Source organism: Podarcis erhardii, assembly GCF_964252035.2.
Source record: "Podarcis erhardii genome assembly, chromosome: 11".
Classification (NCBI taxonomy): Eukaryota; Metazoa; Chordata; class Lepidosauria; order Squamata; family Lacertidae; genus Podarcis; species Podarcis erhardii.
This window is the reverse complement of record NC_138501.1, coordinates 24988011-25009880: the sequence shown is the minus strand read 5'-3', so window position 1 is coordinate 25009880 and position 21870 is coordinate 24988011. Positions and strand designations below refer to the sequence as shown.

The following is a 21870-nucleotide window of genomic DNA, read 5'->3' as shown; positions in this document are numbered from 1 at the left end:
CTTTAAGGAAATGCATAGAGAAACCTATTAAGTCCTCGCCTTACCCTCCAATCAGGTGTACTTACCAAACTACACCAGAAATTTCGTATTTCTGTGTGCTGTTCATAACCCCCTCATAGCTTGGTGAAGGATGTTTCTGTCGGTAATGTCAAAATCAAGTCATTGCATATTGTTCTGACAATAACTGAAATCCACAATAACGAAACACAAATCTGCTACCTATTTCTGGTCGTTTTTCCCCAAGTCACACTTATTGGCTACAAGGTGTGTTTTAGACGTCACATTTACTATGAGACAAAGCAAGTAGCAAGTTACCTTATTTGTGGGTGGATCATTATTTCCAGTAACAATCTCATGATGGCTGTGAGCAGATTGGCCACTGGGCAGTTGTAGTTGTAGCAGCAGCAGCCTTAGCAGCCTTGGTTGCCCACAAAAATGCATCCCTGTGAATAACCAGGAAGGGTTACAAGAGTTCTCCTGTAATTACGAGCCTGCTTGTTTGGGGAACAACTTCAAGAACCAAATCTTATCAGATGAACTCACCTCTGGTTAATGGAGGAAAACCAACAAGCCCACAGCAAATTCTCAGGGTTCCATCCTAGTAAGATGCTGTGTTTGCATACTCAGGCACATGATGCCTGTGACCCAGTGAGGGGCCAACCATAAATAAGACCCAGGGCATTGGTACTGGGTTGAACTAGGCCACAACTTTATTGATTACAGATGTAAGTAGGTTTCGGCCAAGGCATTGGGTATGTATCCAGAATCAAGCAGCCCAACTGCTGGTTGGTAAGTATGGTGGGACTCAAATCTGACTGGGGGCCACCCCTGACATGCATCAGGTGATACAACCCTGCCATGGTGGCCATGGCTCTTCTATTCAATGAACAGCTCCTGACACCCCACAAAAAGCCTTCTCTCAACGTTTGGGGTTTCCCAGAGTGTGGTATCACATAACACAGCGGTAGCTGGCATGCTGCCTTCCAGATGCTTTGGACTCCACCCCCCCCGCCCCCCAATAATTCCTGGCTATTGGCTATGCTGGCCTGGGCTGATGGGAGTTCAAAGAATTGTAGAGCTGGGAGGGAGGGTCATCTAGTCTAACCCCCTGAAATGCAGGAATCTCAACTGAAGCATCCATGACAGATGGTCATCCAACTGCTGCTTTTAAAACTCCAATGAAGGAGAGTCTAGAACCTCCCAAGGGAGTCTGAAACATCTGAGGTGGGGAACCACATTGGCTACTCCTTCCCCTAAATTTGCAATTTTGCTCATAGCACCTAAGAAAAATTAAGTAGGGTGATATCCTCCAGCAAAGAGATTGAAAGTAATTATTATTGCACTTTCATGGGAAGAGAAGAAACTGATTTAATTCAGCAAACTTTAGCACAGGTAGTATGTGAGTAAAGGGTTGTTCAGTAGCTTTTATAAAAAGAAAAAAAGTGTTATTAAAACGAGTTTTTGTCACCCTAACCATGCCTGCTATTTACCAGGATTTCAGTCAATCCGTGACTCACTCAATGCACTTAAACAAATACAGACAGCAAAGCTTAAACTCGAAGAAGAAAAGTTCAAGCAAGACATGAAAAAGATACGGCGGAAGATAACTGAAATTCAAGAAGACTGATCCCACTTCTTAAAACATTTGCATTTAGTCCATCTTGGGAAAGTGTGTAAGAGATTGCAAAAAATAAGCTCAAGAATTCTACTATATCAAGCTTGTTTTCTTATGTCTCCCTAGAAGATTAGTATTGTATATTAATGATGCAATGTCTATATTAGTTTTAAGTCAAATCAATCTGAATAATATTCCTATATTAGAATTTATATTTTGGAAAAAAATAAAATGTAAGGGCTGTCAGTAATTGTTGTATAAGCAATTGCTTGGTCTACTTTGGTAATTGATTATTAACCAGTAATTGTTACATTCTGAAATTCTCAATGCCATAAATGCCTGTTTTTCTAGCCTCAGACAGAAATTACAAACAGGCCTACTAAATCTTTGCAGTGTATTTTTTAAAATCAGGTACAGGTGCTATTCATATAAACAGACACCTACATATAATTTGCCCCTCAAACCCACCTAATTTTATGAATATGCTGTAAGTTCATGCCTTCAGTAACCAGTCTTGAAAATTCAAATGATTATTCTTACCTACATAGTGTTTTACCTACAGATTTGTTTTGTTGGTTTTTTTTTGTTTGTTTGTTTTTGCTGTTTCTATTTTGGCACAGAGAATTAGGATAGGAAAAAGGCAGAAAGTGATATCTAAGTGATATCCAGGTTTGTGACTAAGGATGACTACTTGTATAAGGGAATGGCTCATTCTTGCTCTCCCCTCACATCCCTAAAATCTACTTTGGAGGGTTGGGGGACCCGTGGAGTAGATGGGGGGTGCAGGTTGGGAGGAGAGAAAGGGAAAGTCCTCTTGTATCCATTGGCATAATGCTGGACCTCTCTCAAAGGTAGCATGGCATAAAGGATGAAAAGCATTCCGAAAGGTTGCAAAACTGGAATGAAGAAGGCTGTGCAACTCATTACTGTTCCTTGACCAACTTTCTGTACTTTCTCTCGCATTAAGAGATCGCAAATACAATTCATCACCATTTTCTTAACCTCAAAAGATTGCTGTTCAGTAATTTTGCAATGGGTAACATCTTGGAAGTGCACCAGTTTTGTTTCCAAAAAAGTAAACTGCTTATTTCCTGGGCCATTCAAAAGGCTTGGGAAATGAATGTCCCTTTCCCCACTAGTTTCCCAAGAACTATGCTGGCCCTTTTATTTCCTTATCTTCAAGCAGGACAGCAGTGGTAGCCAAGAGTGTCGAGGTGCCCCCTTTTTCCTCTCTCCTCAGTGTCCTCATGTGCTCCGCAGTGCCTGAGGACTGACAGATTGGTGGCTCCTGGGAGGACTAAATTCCAAGCACCACTGCTCTTTCAGATCCCGATACCCTCTGCAGTGTCTGAGCTACAATTCTGCTTCAAGGAAAATATAGTGCCAAGCAGATACAAAACATGACTGCACTGTAGATAGCTCTTCCGTATCAGTCACTGTCTTCATTTAAAGCCGTAAGGGAATTACATTCTTTCTTCTTCAGTCTCGCAATGTGCAGTTTAGGAATTATAATTGCTTCTCTTACTGACATTTCAGAAAGCTAGTCTTCTTGCACTGGAGGGAAAATGTGGCACTTACTCAGGGAGTTACTTCTGAAATAGTGGCATTTTACCTTCCCATCTATGAGTGATAGAAATGAATAGAGGCAGGGGCAGGGGGAGGAAACTTTGACTACCTTTAACCTTGCTATCTTCAACAATGTTGGCGACTGTTTGAGGGGAGATGTTAGCAACATACCTTATAGTCCGAAGATAAAAGCCACTTTCTCTGTTCTCTTGCTACTTGTTATTTAATTTTTACAGGATGAAGAATGGTAGGCTCCAGGCATAACAACACTCTGTATGTCTTTCTAATACTTAAATGGCTTTCACAACTGGCATTTATAAAACCTGGCAATGTAGATAATGAGTTTCTGAAATAATAAAAAAAATACAGCTCTCCCAAGGCATTAAACACTCTTTCAGGCACTGAGAAATCCCAAGTGTTTAGATTTACTGCAATTATCATCACATCGTAATGGCATATAAACCAACACATAGAAAGATTTCAGTAAAATAATAAGCAAAAACATTGGTATTAATTATAAAAGCCCACAATCAGTACAGGCCTAAACCATGTAGAATCTGATGCATCTGAGTCAAAAATGGAATTCTCCAGAATATTTGAAACAAAGGCTTAATTCTAATATATATTTAAAAACCGCACACACACACACACACACGCATACACCCCACAACACAATCTGAGATTGCAACATGAAGTGGTAGACTGGCATGGAGGGAGACATTTCTTAAGCTTTCCCCTGTGCACCATCATTCTGCTGAAAATACATACACACAGCTTCCAGCTACTGTCTAGTCTTGCTTGAACAAAGTGCAGGTACCTGCATTTTTTTTCTCTACAGAGGATAGAAGCCGCTGTAGGAAGAATTTCAGTAGAGAAACAAGATGCTGAAAAGCCCCTCTCCCCAGCCCCATTTAAGTCCATTTCCAATTATAGCCTCAAGACATTGACTTCGTGCTTTAAAGAAACCTGACATTTGTAAAAAAAAAAAAAAAAGCCATCTGAAAATAGAATCACAGAATGAACATAACATCTTTTTTCATTCTCAACCCCCCCCCCAAACAAATTCAGCCTTAGATGAAGATTTCCACTCACTTTGGGGTACATTCCTAGGCAACCAGACTCGGAGCAGACTTGTCCCTGGTGCCCCAGAAGTCTCTACTATAGTAGTTTCACACCATTCATAAAAACATTATTATGCAGGAAGTTAAGGAACAAAACTGAAGTTTTCCTTTGTGGCAATTGATTTCTGTCCCAGAAATCAAAACCAAGCAACATATGCTAGGACATGGATATTTGCAGATTGTTCCAGTACTTGATCACATTCTGAAAGATATCCTTGACGCAGAAGTTCAGTGCCAACAGAAGAATAAATGCATTATTTTAAATTTCATGTGAAAATTGCTAACAATGGAACAAAGTTATGTCTTATTGCAATAATCAAATGGCCCTGAACTGTAGAAGCAGCATTGCAAATTCCAAAACAAACATTTTGCATGTGTTTCAACACATTATACACATTTAATCATCAATACCACCAAACTAATATTATTTCCTATGCCTGAGAAGGTGTGCTAAGGTTCACCTCTAAATAGTAAAAAAGAGATACTGATACATATGCAAATTGGCAAAAGCTTTGGTGCAATATAGTATGGGGTTTGGTAATTTCTCAGCTCATATTTGCTTAATTCATGGAAATATTTATCAGGCTCTTCATCAGATGGAAACAATGTTTTACTCTGTGCTTCCCAAGTCCATAGGCATCTGCTGGAATCTTTCATGCAATAGGTAGATTCAGTTGAGCACAAAACAAACTTCCACTGATTTTCAACTGGTTTAATGACAGACTCCTTTTAAAATATGTTGGAAAATTAATCCTAATTGTTTAACAAACAGGAACCTTGACTTTTAAAGAACAATTGCTAAGTGGATGTTATTGCCATGGGCTTCCATCTGTCAATCTCCCAGTGAAAATGACACTAGGATGTTGCTGCGGCTGAGAGTTTCTTGTCTAGCTCCAAAGCTCGAACATCTCCATTAGCTCTGGCATTTGCTACAAGAGCCTGCAGGAGAAATGAAGGAAATAATAATGTTGATGCTGAAATATATCTTGGTTGGAGAGGAATTAAAGTTAAAGTTATTGTAGCCAATGCTAGTCCAACTCAGAGTAAGTGTATTAAAATTAAGGAACCTAATTTAGTTATGTTAATTAATTTCAATGACCAAGAAGGACTAGTGTTCCATAGAAGTTGTCATGGGCCAGGAGTCAGCTTTGCCTGCTGAACAGCAGCCCGAAGGGGGAGAAGGCAGTGACTCCACCTGCAGCTGATCAGCCTTCAGGGACACAGAGGGAAAGGTGCTGATGAGAACCAGCTGGCTTCAGCCTTCGTAAGCAGAGCTTCCACCAGCAGTTAGATGCTGGAAACAGCACTTGTAGTTCCTGGCCCTACCTTGCTGCTTCCTGCTCCTCTTGACCCTTGACCATCTGATTCCCTGACCCCTGGACCGTGGATTGCTGTTTCCCTGACCCTAGGACTGGACCTGACTTTGGATGCTGACTCTTTCTCTAGGCAAGTACTCCTCAGAGACTCTTCTGGTGGGCTGGTCTCCCACTCCACATTGTTGCTTACCAACAAGACTACAACATAGGTCATAAGCAAAGGAGGTCATGTGGCTGATTCCAGGCTACAAAGGCCTAATATGTATATTCTACCTCTGAGCTATGTTCCCATAGTAATTTTTCTACTGACCAGAGGGAAATGAACACGCTCCCTCTGCTAAAGCATCAGTACACCTGACATTTTGTCCCTGACAACAGCGTACTTGGGATGCAGCAAGGCAGGCAGCCCATGAGCCCTCCTGCTCTCTAGTACTTAGGAGAACCATGTGGCCTTATCTAATTCCTAAGATAAAGAATTCAAAAGATAAGCGCTACTCACATCTATTAATTCATAATCATCTTTGGCATACAAGTGCCTTAACAGATACCACCGGGCAACTGATGTGACAGTTTCTGGATACCCAGGTTGATACACCACTCTTTCTAGCATGCGGCGAGTTTCCCTACAAAGGAAACAGAAAACGTTGCAAAATGTGATGAGAAAACTAGAAAACAAGAGTGAATCTACAGCATTGTAAGGGCTCAGGTTTCAACCTTGCTTTCAAAAAGCAAAATTTATATCTGTACAGCAAGTTCTTACATAAATCTGGGGCACTTTCAACAAAAGAGCAGGGAGCAAACCTACTGCTGGAGCAAGAAGAAAATAGTGGACCACTCCATTAGAACAACCTGTTACATGTCACTAATCTCCTACTGCATGGACTCAATGGAACATATCATCACTATGTCAGGCTGCTTTGTTGTGATTCAGCAAATAATTTGCATGCAAGAACTGGAGAACTGGATGCTGCTGATGGGCTGGAACCTTAAGATGACTTCATTAGGGACAAGCCTATTAGCACAAGGACTTCTACCTGCACAATGGGACTTCCTCTCCTCTACCCATGTTCTCCAATCTGCTCCCGAGGGCTGCAGAAACCTCCAGAACAGATTTGGGGGCGATATGTAGGAAGGGAACACCCTGTGGTGCAGTTGGAAGTCCTTGTGCAAGAAAATTACTTTATTGGATACAAACCTTCATTTCACAACCCTCAGAGTGAAATTTGACGGCAGGCGGGCAGAGGACCTAGCTGACCAGTGGCTACAGTGAGCCCCTTTGAAGTCTGCTTAGTGGTATGGTTTGAATTCAAACCACACCTGCAAAGGGACACAGTGCAATTGTCAGTGATCCCCACTTACAAAGGAACAATCAGGAACTTTAATGTCCTGATTGTTCCTTTGTAGCCATGTTCCTTTGAAAGCAGCCTCATGAGATAATCAGACCCATGGGCTAGAGCTTTGCCACCCCCTAGAACAGGTCCATGGGGGGGGCAGCTAGATACACTTGCTCCAGGCCTCGGAGGGTTAAGCCAGCCAAGAGGCCCTGCCAGGGGCTTGCTGGACTTACGCTGTCATGCAGAGAACAAGACTCCAGCCCTGGGCTTCAGATTAGCTCTGCAAGGACCTTCCTGGAGTAAAATAACTGAATGTACATCTAGATATGTTGTCTGCTCTCCCTCTAGTAGCTCCTGCTCTTGAGGAAGCAAGTCAGTGGAAACTTCACAAAAATCTACAATTGCAAGCCTCATTTTCATATTATGAACAGAGAGCTTCTCTGGATCTTTACCATTATGGGTGTTTTTTAAAAATCTTCCATCTGTCTATTTTGTATCTTATTGCAGTGGAAAACCTGTGGTTTCCCCCTACACTTTAGCCCCCTTATAAAGAGCAGGATTTTAATAAGGTTTTGCTTTATAAAATTTACCATCTGGACATTTTCTGAATTAGAACATATGGGCATGTTACATTAGGTATATTTTAATTATAGCCAAAATGCTGACAAAATGCATAGACAGTTAACACATAACATACAGATCAATGCACACCTTGACCCCATTTTGCGGTTGTACTGCAGAAGCGCCTGCAACAGAACACCCAATGGACAGAAGGAAAGCTTCAAAGCTTCTGTTGTGGCTTCCTGAACCAGGGATGGCCAGTGTTCATTTGAAATATTACCCTTTAAACAAAAACAAATTTAAAAACAATGTTTTATATCATTGTGTCATAATGGTCAGTGGTTTTAATTGCGATGTTGCATGACAGATTGCTTACCTGTATACCACATAGATAATTATGACCTGCAGCTTTGAATTATAATGTAATAAAACAGCCTCCTAGAACTGCTGATGTAACAGAACAACTAATCTATCTTCCTAGATTATGATCTCTTATCAGTCAAAACATTCTCATCGCAGAAAAATCCCTGGACAGTGATAGATCAACTCCTAGAAAACTCACTTGCCAGCTTCAATTAAAGTAATGCAACATGTTGGATGAAGTACTTTTGAATCCACAAACAGAATTAAAATGTATGGGCAAAATGGTTCATCCATACAAATTGCATAAGGGTATTTCTTCTAATCACTTTCAGAGAAAATGTATTATGAAAATAGCAACACTTCCCCCAGCTGCTTGATTTCACTTATAATTATGAAAGAAAGGGTAAAAGCAGTATTTCATACTGTCAGATGGAATTGTAATCTATGCAGACGAGATGAAGCCTTTTCCAAATAGTGCTTAAGCCAGAGTTACTGTTCTAGCTGTCACCAAAGTGTTGGACAAGCACATTTTGAACTTTCATTATTCCAGCTATCCAAATGTTAGGAATCCATATATAGTCCTGAAATAGCCTGTAATCTATTTTGCTGGAAGCTAGAGCACTATTTTACGCACAATTGTGAGATGAGAAGAACCATATTACGTTTTAAATTCAGTTCACGTGCAATCAGTTCATTTTATCATATCGTTATTACTACTACTTTTATTTTTTTAAAGAATCAAAGCAGCTTACGAGGATAAAATACAAACAGATAAAATCAATTTAAACCCAGAAGATTTAAAGCAATGTGCAATATAAAATTCCTGAGCAACACAATAAGGACAAAGATGAGCACTACAGGAGAGACTAACTTAACTACTATGTAATTAAAAATGTCTTAAGCCTGCCACCTAAAACTGGACTATGACAGTTTCAGGAGTGTTTCCCTAGAAAAACATTCCAGAAACCTGGGGGGAGGGGACACTGAAAAAGGCCATTATTGTGTGGACATCCTTTGCACCTTTCTCATGTGAGGCACATGGATTTGGGCCTCTGATGAAGACAGGAAGGTCCAGGCTGGTTCATATGGGGAGAAGAGGCCCTTGAGGTATTGAGGTCCTCAGCTGCTTCATGCAAAACCAGCACTTTGAAATGAACCTATAAACTAATTGGTAGCCAATGCAGCCAGGCCAGAATTGGTGTGATATGCTCAGACCTTCTGGTCCTGGTGAATAAGCTGGCTGCTGAATTCTGCACTTGTTTCTATAGTTTCCAAACTGGTTTCAAAGGCAGCCCCACATATACAATATATTTATTAACTTGGCTCTCTTACCATGCAGATTTCCAGGGCAAGCTTAGCAAGCCTTAGTAGACTAGAGAGCTTTCCATTCCAGTGGCCCTGCTGAGATGCCAGTTGCAGACTTTTCCGGTAACACATCTCTGCTGCAACCATCATTCCCTGTGACTGGTACACTTGAGCCAACCACTGAAAGCAGAGGAGCAAAGTTCAGATTTCATATTTTTCTACTCCTACTGCCTATCAAATTCCTTGTCTTATAATTCTATTAAATATTCTTTTAAAAACAAAACTCTCAAATGGTGAAGATTACTTTTGAGTAAAAATACAAGCATCTACAGAAGAGAGATACCATTTCTTCAAACTATAATCTGCAATTCTATATACAGTTTTCCTGACTTATTAGATTTCGGTAAAATGGATCTTAGAGCTGGAAAAGGTAAATGAATTTGCACATAGTTTGAATTTGCAACCTAATTTGGGACTGAAAGGAGGGGGGAACTAAAGATGACAGACAGCTTCTCCCTTTAAGTGCCACAGATCATAGCATAGAACAGGATTATTAACCTGCTGCATATGAGACAAGAGGGTTTCTGCGAGTATAATAAGTTCTGACTTGGCATGTGTAACATCTGCTAGCCACAAGGAGCCTGTGCTGGTCCTAGTACTAGCCAAAACGGATTAGCAAAATCAGGTAGCTGCTACCAGGCAAGCAGATGACTCCCACACAATTGACTCTAGTGCTCTCTATTGTTTTTTTGTGGGCACTCACACAGCCATTGCTAAACTGGGATATACTGGCACTCCAGCTATCCTAACTCATCACACACATTTGGGAAACGGCTCGAGAGGAGCTGATCATGGTGCTGAACAGCTAAATCCTCCCCCTGAAAAGTTTTCGCAAGTCTGCTCAGCACACCCATCTCACAGTCTGATGACAGAACCACAGAATTTAACTCTTGCCACAATAAGGTTTCACCAAATCCATCTGCATTTTCATTTTTCATTATATCATAATCTGTCCTCTGCATTTCCCACACAACACTTAGGTCTAAGTCATTATAATTGCATTTTTGCCTCTGCTCGACTCATTCAGACATGTAAGTAATTATTTAGGGCTGGTGTGTGCAATCTTTGGTCTTCCAGTCGTTGCAAACTGCAGCTTCTACCAGCCAGGGATGCCAGAGTTCAGCAGCATTTGGAGGGCCAAAGGTTCCTCATGCCTGATTTAAGGGCTGGTCACTCACCAACTGCTCTGCCTGCCTGAGTTCCTTTAATCTCTTCACAATTCCCCTTGTGCTCCTACACTTTACATACCCCTGCTGAGCATCTGACTGAGCTTTGCCTGTTCAAGGGGTTGCAGCAGTCCACACTGCAATGACTTGTTGCAAGTTCTACTTGTTCAGTATTAATGTGGTTCAGGCACAGAGTACTGAAATTCCTATATTTTTTTCCAACTGTTAGAATTTTCCAACTGTTAGAATTTTTTCCAACTGTTAGAATGACTTTTTTAAAAAAAGAACGATGCTGGCGGGGAACTGTAGAAGTTGAAACTTATTTTATGTGAGCAAACAGAGAGAACCAAGAAAGAGAGAGTGCACAGTTATGTTGGGTGCACTAGATGTGCCTATATTGATAAAATCAAAATTGTTAAGCAAAGTTCTGTTACGTAACATGACTGCCAAACAAGATTAAGCTGGGCTAATGGCGGTTGCCCCTATGTAGCTCTTTCCCAAGCAAGATATTCTCCTTTTATGACTTGGTGATTGGCCCACATTAGTAGTGGTAATACTGGAGGAATTTCAAAGGAGGAAAGGGGAAGTACGTGAATGGGGGGGGGGTGTTCCTGGGAGAACAGAAAAATTCTTAGTCATAAATGACTTCCCTGTGCAGATCTGTGATCTAAATCTTTTGTTGTCAAGAAAGAGTGAAACAACAGCTCAGTGCTTAACTACCTTTTGTTCTTTTAGTTCTTGGCTCTGACATTAAAACATCTTTGCTTGCAACAATAAAATGCAAAAAGCCATCTACTCTGGGCAATGTATCAAGTGCATTTATCTGCACAAAAATGGCATCAAAGAGAAAATCTCAAGGCTTTAATTCTAAACGACCAGCTGAAGAAGCTTCCAAGGGCCAATGTGCTGATACAAAATTAATTTGCAGTATCTGTTCTTCTACAGGCTGTCATGTCAACTTCTATTGATTTAAGTAGTGTGATGTCAAAGGTGCCACGACGGCTAAACAGCTCAGTTGTAAGGCTTGCTTCAGTTGCAAAAAAAACATGTCACAATCGGATGCACCTTTGTCTCTCTCATGATTGGACTTAAACAACCCCCGATTACGGATGCACCTTCATCTGCCTTGCAATCCCCTTTGCAATCTGACTTGAGCTAGCCCCACTGGTGACCACTGCCAGTACACAAGATCTGTCTGCTACAGTCTTGGCTCCCCCCCCCCTATTTTTAAAGGCTTTCATTTAACAAATGGTAGCTCCAGATGCTTCTTCCAATGGATGTCATAGTCAAGAGTGAAGAAAAGGTGAAAGACAAAATAAGTAAAACAAGAAATGATCTTTTTTTTTAAGACCAGGAGCTATGGTAAGAAAAGGACAAAATGCTGAGTTAAAGCTAAGTGCTGAGTAGTATATAGAATGAAGAAAGAAACAAGAATTGGTGGTAGGAATTGCTGCTGTGAAAAGCCTTGAAGCAGAGGTGAGGCAGGGACAGAACTGGGGGAAAGACAATCAAATATGTGTCATGTGACCCTAGCTGGCCTCTTCTGGATGACTCCAGCATGGCAGCCAATAAGCATCACTGGTTATCCAGCACTACAAAAGGGGAAACTTTTTGGAATCATGGATCAGAGAACTCAATATTTCAATATACTGGAATATAAACAGGGATCAGAAGCACTAAGAAGCCAGGAGGAAAACCAGAGGAGCATTCACACATGTGTTTGCCTGTGTGAACAACTCTCCTCATTCAGAAACGCCCAAGCTATTATAAGCCAATACCAATGCCCTCCCCCTCCCCGTTTTATTTCTGCTCATAATAGTGCAGCTTCAATATTGTACCAATTTTCCTTCTCACATCGCTTCCCAGCTTGCTAAGTTAAGAGCTGGGAGAGGCGAGAGGAAACAGCAGCTCAAAGAGTCTAAGTTCCTGAATCTCTGCAACGAGAGCTTTTCTGAGTATGCTCAGAACATGCATTAATGATGTGAACTCAGAGAACTGGTTTAAAAAACGTTTCTTCTATAAAACGAAGCAGGAGGAATACAAAACTACACCTCATTGTTCCCATTAACTGCATGGAAAGAGCCCTCGCCCATCTTTTCTCAAGCTCATTGAGTCTGCCTTCCTCCTGGCTTCACCTCACAATCTGGTAAGCACAGGAAAGTGTAGAGAAGGGCACATGAGAGGCTGGTGATGGTGGCAGAACAGCTCCCATGGGCTGAGACTTTCCAAGTTTTGTGTGATTCAAAAAAAGCTCGAGCTGATTTTGTCTGCTTTCCAGACAGATTTCAATGGAAGTTACTTCTAGGTTGTGTTTAGGTGCAGCTCTCAAGTGCAGCGTTTCTCAACTTTCGTACTACCAGCTGCTGTTATACCACATTGTGATCATACGATAAAGAGACCCAAAACCGCAAGGCAAAAAAGCACATCCAAACTTACATGCCAAGCTGTAACTGAAGTAGAGTTGGACATCACTGCCTTCCGGAGCTCTTCCAAGACTGCATCAGGAAGCTCTTTGTGAGACTGCCAAAGTGGTTTGCATTGAACTTGCCTTAAAAGCAAGTATAAAGTTGGCTGCTCAGGGAAAATTTTCAATCCCTAGAGACAAACAACATTTTGAGTTGAACACAGAAAATCATTCGAAGCAGTTTCAAAGAAAAGTAGTGCCTTCATGTGAACAGTGTAACTTGGAGTGACTCAGAGGAACTATGGCATGCTCATCTGTCAATCCGTAAGCAAAAGGGGTGGGGGGAATAGTGTTGCTTCTCTAACAACAGGAAAGAAACAAGAGGAGAAGGCTCAAAAGATACAGTTCTTTTTCAACAAGCTAGTCAATACTTTCCCCACTGAAACCAAAATCACCATGACATTTAATAATTCCCAGTACTTTTTGGCAAAAGAACTGTGCTGCCAAACAAACCCAGACACAACCATTACACAGATGAGATGTGACTCCAAACATATTCTCCCAGAAGGCAATAACATTTGTGTCTGGCCAACTCCTGGAATAAATCCCCCTAAAGAAGACAACTGAAATGTGTCAGAAATCACTCACTAAATCAGAGCTTTCCAAACTTTTCAAGTTGGTGACACACTTTTTGGACACACATCATTTCGTGACACAGTAATTCAGTTTTACTAGCAAACCAGAGGTAAAACTACCCACTTTCCAGCCCCAGGAAGAGTGCGAGGAGTGCTTGTGCGACACACCTACACACTACAGCCGATACACTAACATGTCGCGACACACAGTTTGGAAAGCTCTGCGCTAAATACTCATTGCACCTTTGTGACCTTGTCTCTTGAAACTTTTCTCAGCTATTATGCAATAATGGCTAGGGACAAGGGTCAGCACATCATTTATTTCTTTTACTGTGGTAGAGATGGAAAACTGGCAAAGGCTTGCCCATTTCAAGCTAATACATTTATTGGCAATTCTGAAGTGAAACTTGTCTGTTTAAGGAAAACTAAAGTCACTCTCACACCTGTAATAACTACAGCCATGCGTCCAGCTGTTCTTTTGATACAGTTTTACTCTCATGCATTCTTAAATCTGTCTGTGCTTGGCTACTCAGAGCTTAAATGCATGACCTTTCAAACACCCTTTCACACACATGAATTTGAAGAGGATCCCTAACTTGAGAGAAAGAGAGAGAAGACCTGAACTACAGGAGAAACCTGTATCAATACAGGACATAGCATTTAACATTGAAATATGGGACAGTCCTGTATTATACAGGACAAGCGGCAACCCTAACTGCTGATAACTGAGTTAGTACTAATGCATACCTTTGTACAGAGTGCTTCAGCTTCCGAAGTTCTACCTGTCTCATTTAAGCTAGTAACAGCTTGGAAAAGAGACCATTCTTCAAGAGCTTGGGCATAAGAAGTTGGAAGATCCTTATCTTTGACTAGAAAACATGTAAAGGTCATTATTTGTCAAAGCCCAATCTGTACCTACATAAAGTGGTATTCATTATTACATTTTTTATAAATCAATAAACATCAAACATCAACAACATTGATAAAAGTGGTACTTTCATTCACTAATCATTTCAAATGAGAAGAAAAATTTCTAAAGGTTTCCTCTCATAAGTAACTATTTGTAACAATGCAAGGCCTTACTTTTAGCTGAGATTGTAGCTACAATCGTTTTTTCCAAATCTGTCCTCTTGGGTTGTGTATTATGCAGGCAAACAATGGTGTTTTCAGCATGACAAGCAGCCAGGAGCACAGCCCAAGAAGCAGGGTTATCTGAAATAAATATGAGAGAACTGTCATTTTCAAGGCACACTAAGCAGTTATACAAGAGAGTGTACTTAGTGATGCAAAATCAAAGAAAATGAATAAATCCCCAGAAGTTTGCATGCCCAAGATACTAACTTGAGGATTGACATTCAGTTTTAATTCTATAAATGTTTAATTCTGTAATTATTTCTATGGTTTTAAATAATTCTGTTTTTTATCTGTAAGCTGCCTTGGAAAAAAGTGGAGTAGTAATAGTAGTAGTAATCATCATCATCATCCGGTTAACTGCTCATTTTGCAGACAGATAAAATTGGGGAGTTCATTGTGAAAATGTTTATTGCCTTTGCCCATTAAGAGTGGTGGGCTAACTGTAACTTTACTTTCTATGAATCAACGTTTAGAGCCAAGATTTTTTAGTGTCCCAGAAAAACTAACTTATTACATTACTCAGCTACAGCCCTGAATCTAGTTTAAAATTAAGGATTTAGAAGTAAAAGTTACCTGGAGAAAGATGGACTGCCTTTTGGATATTCTTCAATGGATTGTTCTTTTTACTTTCAGCTGTGTGGCATCCTAACGCCAACTGATTAACTGCAGTGTTCAGCAAGGCTCTCTAAATAAGGGTGCATGCACAGCAAAAGAGAACTTTAAATTTATTCCTTGTCTAATGAAAAGCATCACTCTAAATTCTCAATGTAGAAAAATATTTTGACAAGGGAAGATATTAACCTTTCCATGGTTTAAATTGTGAATATGAGCAATAGTTCCTGCAGCAGCCCCACCCTGCAAGATAAAATATTGATCTGATTATGGTATGACAGAGTATTAGAAGTCTGAGGCATCAATTAAGTCAGATAATTCTTCTGCCCTTTGGATGTACGCATGTGGAAATGTCAAATAAGTTTGTATGTTTAAATACTCTGACTTCTTAAAATGATCGGGGGGGGGGGGAGAGAATCAAGCTATAAGTTGCTCCCTTAGCCCTCTCCTTTTTTCTACATATTTGCTGGCAATGTTCCATCCCATGGAGGGAACAAGCAGAGGCAGAAGCACTCTCCACCCTATTTGCGTTGGAAGGAAAACCCTTCTCCTGCTGCAAACAACAGGCATGGAACAATTCCTTTTGGGAATGAGGCAGGAGCATGGGGTTAAAAGGTCCACCACAACCATGGCATGGTCCCAGTTTAGCTTCCCCTCCATACTAACTACTTGTAGAAGAAAAATCAGCTATGCAAGGGCAAGCTATGCAACAAACATCGTATCCAGCTTGGCTCTGAGACAGGGAACTCCATGTGCTGAGTGATTCTGCAGTAGCAGCAACCATTCATCCTTACATCTTACCCTTCTGAGAAGAGGAATAAAGGGTGAAGGGAATTCTGCACAGGTTGGTAAATGCAACCTGATGGCACAACTGATATATGGAGATGCTATAAACTTATTTGTAAAACAGTGGAATGTGTAACATTAATGCCAATTTGGCAAGCAGATCATCTTGAAGGGCAATTGTCTAAACAATTAACAGTCATGCACACAGTTCTTGGTGCCAAGTTCTTATTTATTTAATGATAGTTCAGCATATAAATAAATGCCTTGATTCTGTTTCAACCTATGCATATTCACCTTTGCATTTTGTGGTGTATACCGAGGTACCAGTTGGGACAGGAGAGACCACAGGGCAGGATCATCTGGGTTGCTAGAGAAAAGAGCACAGCAGTTTTAAATTGCCATCCTATGCGGTAGCAGAACCAAACATGGACTGAAGTTATACAACTTGCTCTCTAAGTGATTGCTTCTAAGTCAGCAACTTCTAACTTACAAGGCAGAAAAGGAAGCCCTCATTTATAAAATGCTAGTAGTTTAAGAATTAGGGGGGCGGGGACCATAATCAAGTGCAGGAATTAGTCTAAGAGCAACGTACATAACAATTAGGTTATTAAGTTTTAAATCGCAAAATTATACTGACAGATCAAGGTTTCAAATAAGGGAGCAAAAGTTACTCAAGATCAAAAAACATTTCTCTTATCAGTTACAATTAGTGATGGATCTGATCAAATGAGTTGGGATTTATTTTTAGCCAGAACAGAAAGTAACTTTTTTTTCCTTGCCATTTTGAAATTCGGACACTTCTGTACTCCTGATAACAGAACTGGAGTGAAATAGTGCTCACTGCAAACGTTTATTAGTTTTGGGGTTTAGATAATAATGCATTGGTGAACTAAGCTATGAGTCTCACAGTTGTGAATTTGTTATTACTAGTTGATATCTGATTAGATACCGTGCTGAGATTTTATATACACAAGATGATTGTTCCTAAATTAAATATTATCAAAAGGAGCAGCATGAAATGTTACAATTTCACTGCTACTATTTTTAGCATAAAATATTTAACAGGAATATGGGGAAAGCAATCAACTGAGTATGAAGATTAGGTAGTTGCAACACACTCCAGCTTTATCAGATGAAAAGCTAATAAATAATAATTAGATAACCCTCAGTTGTATGGCAGTGGTATGTCCACTCTTAAAGAAAACTTCATTAGATCCCTTAGACCTATCCAATTACCGCCCAGTTTCAAATCTTCCATATCTGGGTAAGGTAATTGAGAGAGCGGTTGCTGAACAGCTTGGAAGGTTTCTGGAGGAAACATCGGCTTTAGATCCATTTCAGTCCAGTTTCCGTCCTGGTTTTGGGACCGAGACTGCTCTGGTTGCCCTACGATCTCCGTAGACAGCTGGATCGAGGCGGGTCAGGACTGGTGATCCTTTTAGATTTGTCAGCAGCCTTTGACATGGTCGATCATGATCTTCTGGACCACCGCCTCGCAGACGTGGGGATACAGGGCATAGCCCGTAACTGGCTGTGCTCTTTTATCTCTGGTCGGGGACAGAGGGTGGCACTAGGGAGGGAAATGTCGTCGCGCCACTCCTTGGTGTGTGGAGTGCCGCAGGGCGCAATCCTCTCCCCAATGCTTTTTAACATCTTTATGCGCCCCCTTGCCCAGATTATCCGGAGCTTTGGGCTGGGCTGTCACCAGTATGCTGATGACACTCAGCTCTATCTGCTGATGGAAGGCCACACCGACTCGGCCCCGAACACACTGACGAGATGCTTGGAAGCTGTGGCTGGATGGTTTCGTGGGAGCCGATTGAAACTAAATCCTTTGAAGACAGAGGTCCTATGGCTGGGTCGGGATGGCATGGGGATGAGGGACCAACTCCCTTCTCTTGCGGGGGCCCAATTAGTGCCATTGCCTTCTGTTAAGAGTTTGGGTGTAATCCTTGACGCCTTCCTTTCCATGGAGGCGCAAGTTACAGCAACAGCCAAGGCGACATTTTTCCACCTTCGCCGCATCAAGCAGTTGGTCCCTTACCTTTCCCGCCCCGACCTGGCCACAGTGATCCATGCAACGGTCACCTCCAGGCTTGACTACTGCAATTCGCTCTACGTGGGGCTGCCCTTGAAGCTGTCCCAGAAACTCCAGCGGGTGCAGAATGCTGCAGCGAGGCTCCTCACGGGGTCTGTGCCATGGGAGCATATTCACCCAGTGCTTTTCAAGCTGCACTGGCTCCCGGTGGAGTACAGGATCAGATTTAAGGAGCTGCTTTTCACCTTTAAAGCCCTTCACGGCCTAGGACCCTCGTACCTACGGGACCGCCTCTCCCGGTATGCCCCACGGAGAGCCTCAAGGTCCATAAATAGCAACACCCTAGTGGTCCCGGGCCCTAAGGAAGTTAGATTGGCTTCAACCAGAGCCAGGGCCTTTTCAACTCTGGCTCCGGCCTGGTGGAACGCTCTGCCTCGTGAGACCAGGGCCCTGCAGGATCTGATTTCTTTCTGCAGGGCCTGTAAGACAGAGTTGTTACACCTGGCCTTTGGCTTGGAGCCAATTTGATTCCCTCCCTCTCTTTCTTTTTTCTTTTCCTTCTCCTCCTGCGATGAGGCTACATTTTAATATTTTAATGTTTCAATATTTTAATGTTGTATTTTTAATGTTGTTTTTAAGTTGTAATCATTTAACTTGTTTTTATTATTGCTTGTAAGCCGCTCTGAGCCCAGCCTTGGCTGGGGAGGGCGGGGTATAAATAAAAATTATTATTATTATTATTATTATTATTATTATTATTATTATTATTAAAGCAACAGAGAAATGGTCCTTCAGAGAGGACAAGAAGGACTGACATAGGAGTTTTGAAAAATCTGTTTCCAAGCAGGTTCATTTGTTTCAATTGCGCCTAGTGCTTTTGAAATTTAATCAGTTATCCACATTAAGTTGGGAAAGTTCACTTCACAGAATTTGGCTACTTAATGGCTTGATAAGAACTCTCTGCACCACCATGAAATGAAATAGAGAACAAACACACCCAGAAGAAAAAGTTTGACTTTGAATAAAAAATGAACATACCCAGTGTAAAAGTTCAAATCTCTACTCAGCTCAACTGAAGTATGCAACTCATAGGGCAGTCTTGGTAAGCTTCTTTCCAGCCTAGCCTACCTTGCAGGGTGGTTTTATGTCAAAAGAGCACTCCTTGGAGGAACAGAGGGATACAAATGCAACACAATTCATTTTGGAAAGTACGGATTACATACCTGTGAACAGCTTTTGAAACTTGTCTCTGAACAGCCAGATTTCTGCCTTGTAATGCATAGACAGCTGATGTAAGAAGGCACCTCTCATAAACATCATCCTTTCTTTCTGCTAGCTTTAATAATTCTTTCAGAGCTGCCGTTGCAAGTGTAGCATCCTGCCTTATCAGCCCTAAAGTGCACAGAGCTTGCAGACTTCCTATATTAGGTTCCTGTAATATAGAACTATAAGTACAACACAGATAAATGGTTACTCACTGCACTATTACCATAAAGTAAAACATGAAGGATCTGTTGTTCACATGGGCTAGAGTTCACTTGGAATAGAATGCAATGTTGTGCTGTGATGCCAAAGGTGGGATTCGCCTAATATCTAATGTGAACTGTAAAATTTATTGTGCTTCTGAAGCTTTACAAAATGCTCCAGTCCAGAATGGGAAGCAGCCACAGCAAACTGGCAGAGCATGTGTTTCGTACGTAGACAATCCCCAGGTTTAAATCCTACCATCACCAATTGCTTCTTTTAACTGGATAAGTCAAGAATGCAGGCCTCTACCTAAATACATAGGTCTGGGATAGATGAATCAATGGTCTGACTTTGTTTAAGGCAGCCTGATATGTCCATCCTCAGATCAAGATAGCTGAATTTCTACTACTAACAAGTAACTACATCTTTTTAGTGCACTCATACAGAATCTTGCAGATATACAAGATTCACATTACTGGCAATGCCAAGTTTAAATTTCATGACACTACTCTCCTTGCCTGCTGCTGAATCTACAACTCATAACCTATTGAGTTATGAATTATATTTTCCCCTAAAAACCTTTTCACATACAACCTCCTTGAGATCATCTGGGGCAGTGTAATGCTACCAGCTATGGTGACTATTGTTCTGCCTCCATAGTTGGAGGCAGTATGCTTTGTAGCTAATGTTTTGATTGCAAATGAAAAATCAATGCAAAGACCAGCTGTATTATACTTCTAACAACATCTCCTGTTGGCAACTTGGGGGGGGGGGGAACAACCTAAAAATCATGACTCATCAAAACTGGACTGAAAATTGATATGAAGAAAAACAGTGAAACAACCTTGACCGTTGGCTGTTCTCCCCTATTTCCAGGCAAGACTGCTGTTCTTTTTCTTCTTTTTAACAGGAGATGGAAACTACATTCATTTTCATTTATTACAGCCGGTTTACTGAAGCAATATAAAACTTAGCTTCTAGAGCAATAAGTCTACATTTTACAGCACTGCTTTGCCCTTCCTGATAAAACGATGCATGTTTACCATTACTCTCTAAGATAAATGACTAATATTGTGTAGGATGCTCTTAGTGATTCAACAGATGGCTACAACAAGAATGGTGTTGCAGTGGTGAGCATTCACATTTTCTTGTATTAGGTTACCAAGTGCTCCAGGCCTGAAGAATAGTTGATCAGAATCCTTTGGTATTTCAGGAAATCTGAGGTCTAATGGCTACAGGCAAGAATTTCTGATCCATGTTAACAAAGTCTGCCCCCCCCCCCCAATGTTGCATTTTGGTACTGAACCCAAATCTCTGCACACCTTTTCTGCTTCCAGTTATCAGTTCCATCATCTGAAGGCTTCATAGTACAGTGGTACCTCGGGTTACATACGCTTCAGATTACATATGCTTCAGGTTACAGACTCCGCTAACCCAGAAATAGTGCTTCAGGTTAAGAACTTTGCTTCAGGATGAGAACAGAAATCTCTCGACTGTGGGAGGCCCCATTAGCTAAAATGGTGCTTCAGGTTAAGAACAGTTTCAGGTTAAGAACGGACCTCCAGAACGAATTAAGTACGTAACCAGAGGTACCACTGTAGACTGTTCAAATATCCCCAAACAGGATAAGAAGGATCCCTTCACTTTCTACTCTTACAGACAGGGGAGGAGCTCATAAGGACTCCTGCTGTCAGGCTTCCTACAGGCATCTGGTTGGCCACTAAAAAAAAAAAAATTAATAGGGCAAAATGAAGTTAATGCAAAACATTCCAAATAGGTGGGACCGGCAACAGAATATTGGCTCCAGTAAATCTGGAAAAGGAACATTACAAGTATTGTTCAGACCTCTGAATACTGCCCAGGAGGTGGGATGGGAAGAGGAGCAGCAGCAAGAGAGACACACACAAAGAGAAAATGACTTTTCAATTGACATCTTAACTCTCCATTCTCAGCTCCTCTCAGTGCTTGAATCAATCAATCTTTACAAGTTCTGGCTCCTTAAGAACATAAAAAGGACCCGGCTGGATCAGACCAACGGCCCACCAAGTCCAGCATCTTGTTCTCACAGTGGCCAACCAGATGCCTGTAGGAAGCCTGACAGCAGGAGTCCTTATGAGCTCCTCCCCTGTCTGTAAGAGTAGAAAGTGAAGGGATCCTTCTTATCCTGTTGGGGGATATTTTTAAACAGGGCTCTCTTCGAATTCACAAAGTTATGTGTTTCTGCATACCTAGAAAGTCCTCTTAGTATGAAGAGCCGCTGTCTTGTTCTGGGGCATCCCCATCTTTCTTTCAATCAGGAGGTATTTTAGCTACTCAGTTTACTGCGGGGTCTACAACAAAATGCTGCTGTGGACCCTTTCCACCTAAAAGGGGTGCTTCTCTTTAGA

General features: G+C 41.3%; 2 protein-coding genes across 4 annotated transcripts in view; one reads left to right on the top strand and one right to left on the bottom strand.

Moving 5' to 3' along the window:
* The window catches only part of FAM81B (family with sequence similarity 81 member B), a 34386-nt gene extending 30576 nt beyond the window's left edge, over nucleotides 1-3810 (top strand). For both annotated transcript variants that reach the window (XM_081880545.1, XM_081880544.1), the window contains one exon: nucleotides 1494-3810. In XM_081880545.1, the coding sequence (XP_081736671.1) occupies nucleotides 1494-1627 (134 nt within the window). In that variant the 3' untranslated portion in view covers nucleotides 1628-3810. The remainder of the gene's footprint in view (nucleotides 1-1493) is intronic.
* Nucleotides 3811-4999: 1189 nt separating this feature from the next.
* SKIC3 (SKI3 subunit of superkiller complex) overlaps nucleotides 5000-21870 on the bottom strand; it is a 43371-nt gene continuing 26500 nt past the window's right edge. For both annotated transcript variants that reach the window (XM_081880304.1, XM_081880305.1), the window contains exons 31-41: nucleotides 19240-19461; nucleotides 16273-16345; nucleotides 15382-15435; nucleotides 15154-15265; nucleotides 14530-14658; nucleotides 14194-14315; nucleotides 12844-13002; nucleotides 9209-9361; nucleotides 7664-7794; nucleotides 6118-6241; nucleotides 5000-5241 (exon numbers count right to left, since the gene is read on the bottom strand). In XM_081880304.1, coding sequence (XP_081736430.1) covers nucleotides 5158-5241; nucleotides 6118-6241; nucleotides 7664-7794; nucleotides 9209-9361; nucleotides 12844-13002; nucleotides 14194-14315; nucleotides 14530-14658; nucleotides 15154-15265; nucleotides 15382-15435; nucleotides 16273-16345; nucleotides 19240-19461 — 1363 coding nt within the window. In that variant the 3' untranslated portion in view covers nucleotides 5000-5157. The remainder of the gene's footprint in view (nucleotides 5242-6117; nucleotides 6242-7663; nucleotides 7795-9208; nucleotides 9362-12843; nucleotides 13003-14193; nucleotides 14316-14529; nucleotides 14659-15153; nucleotides 15266-15381; nucleotides 15436-16272; nucleotides 16346-19239; nucleotides 19462-21870) is intronic.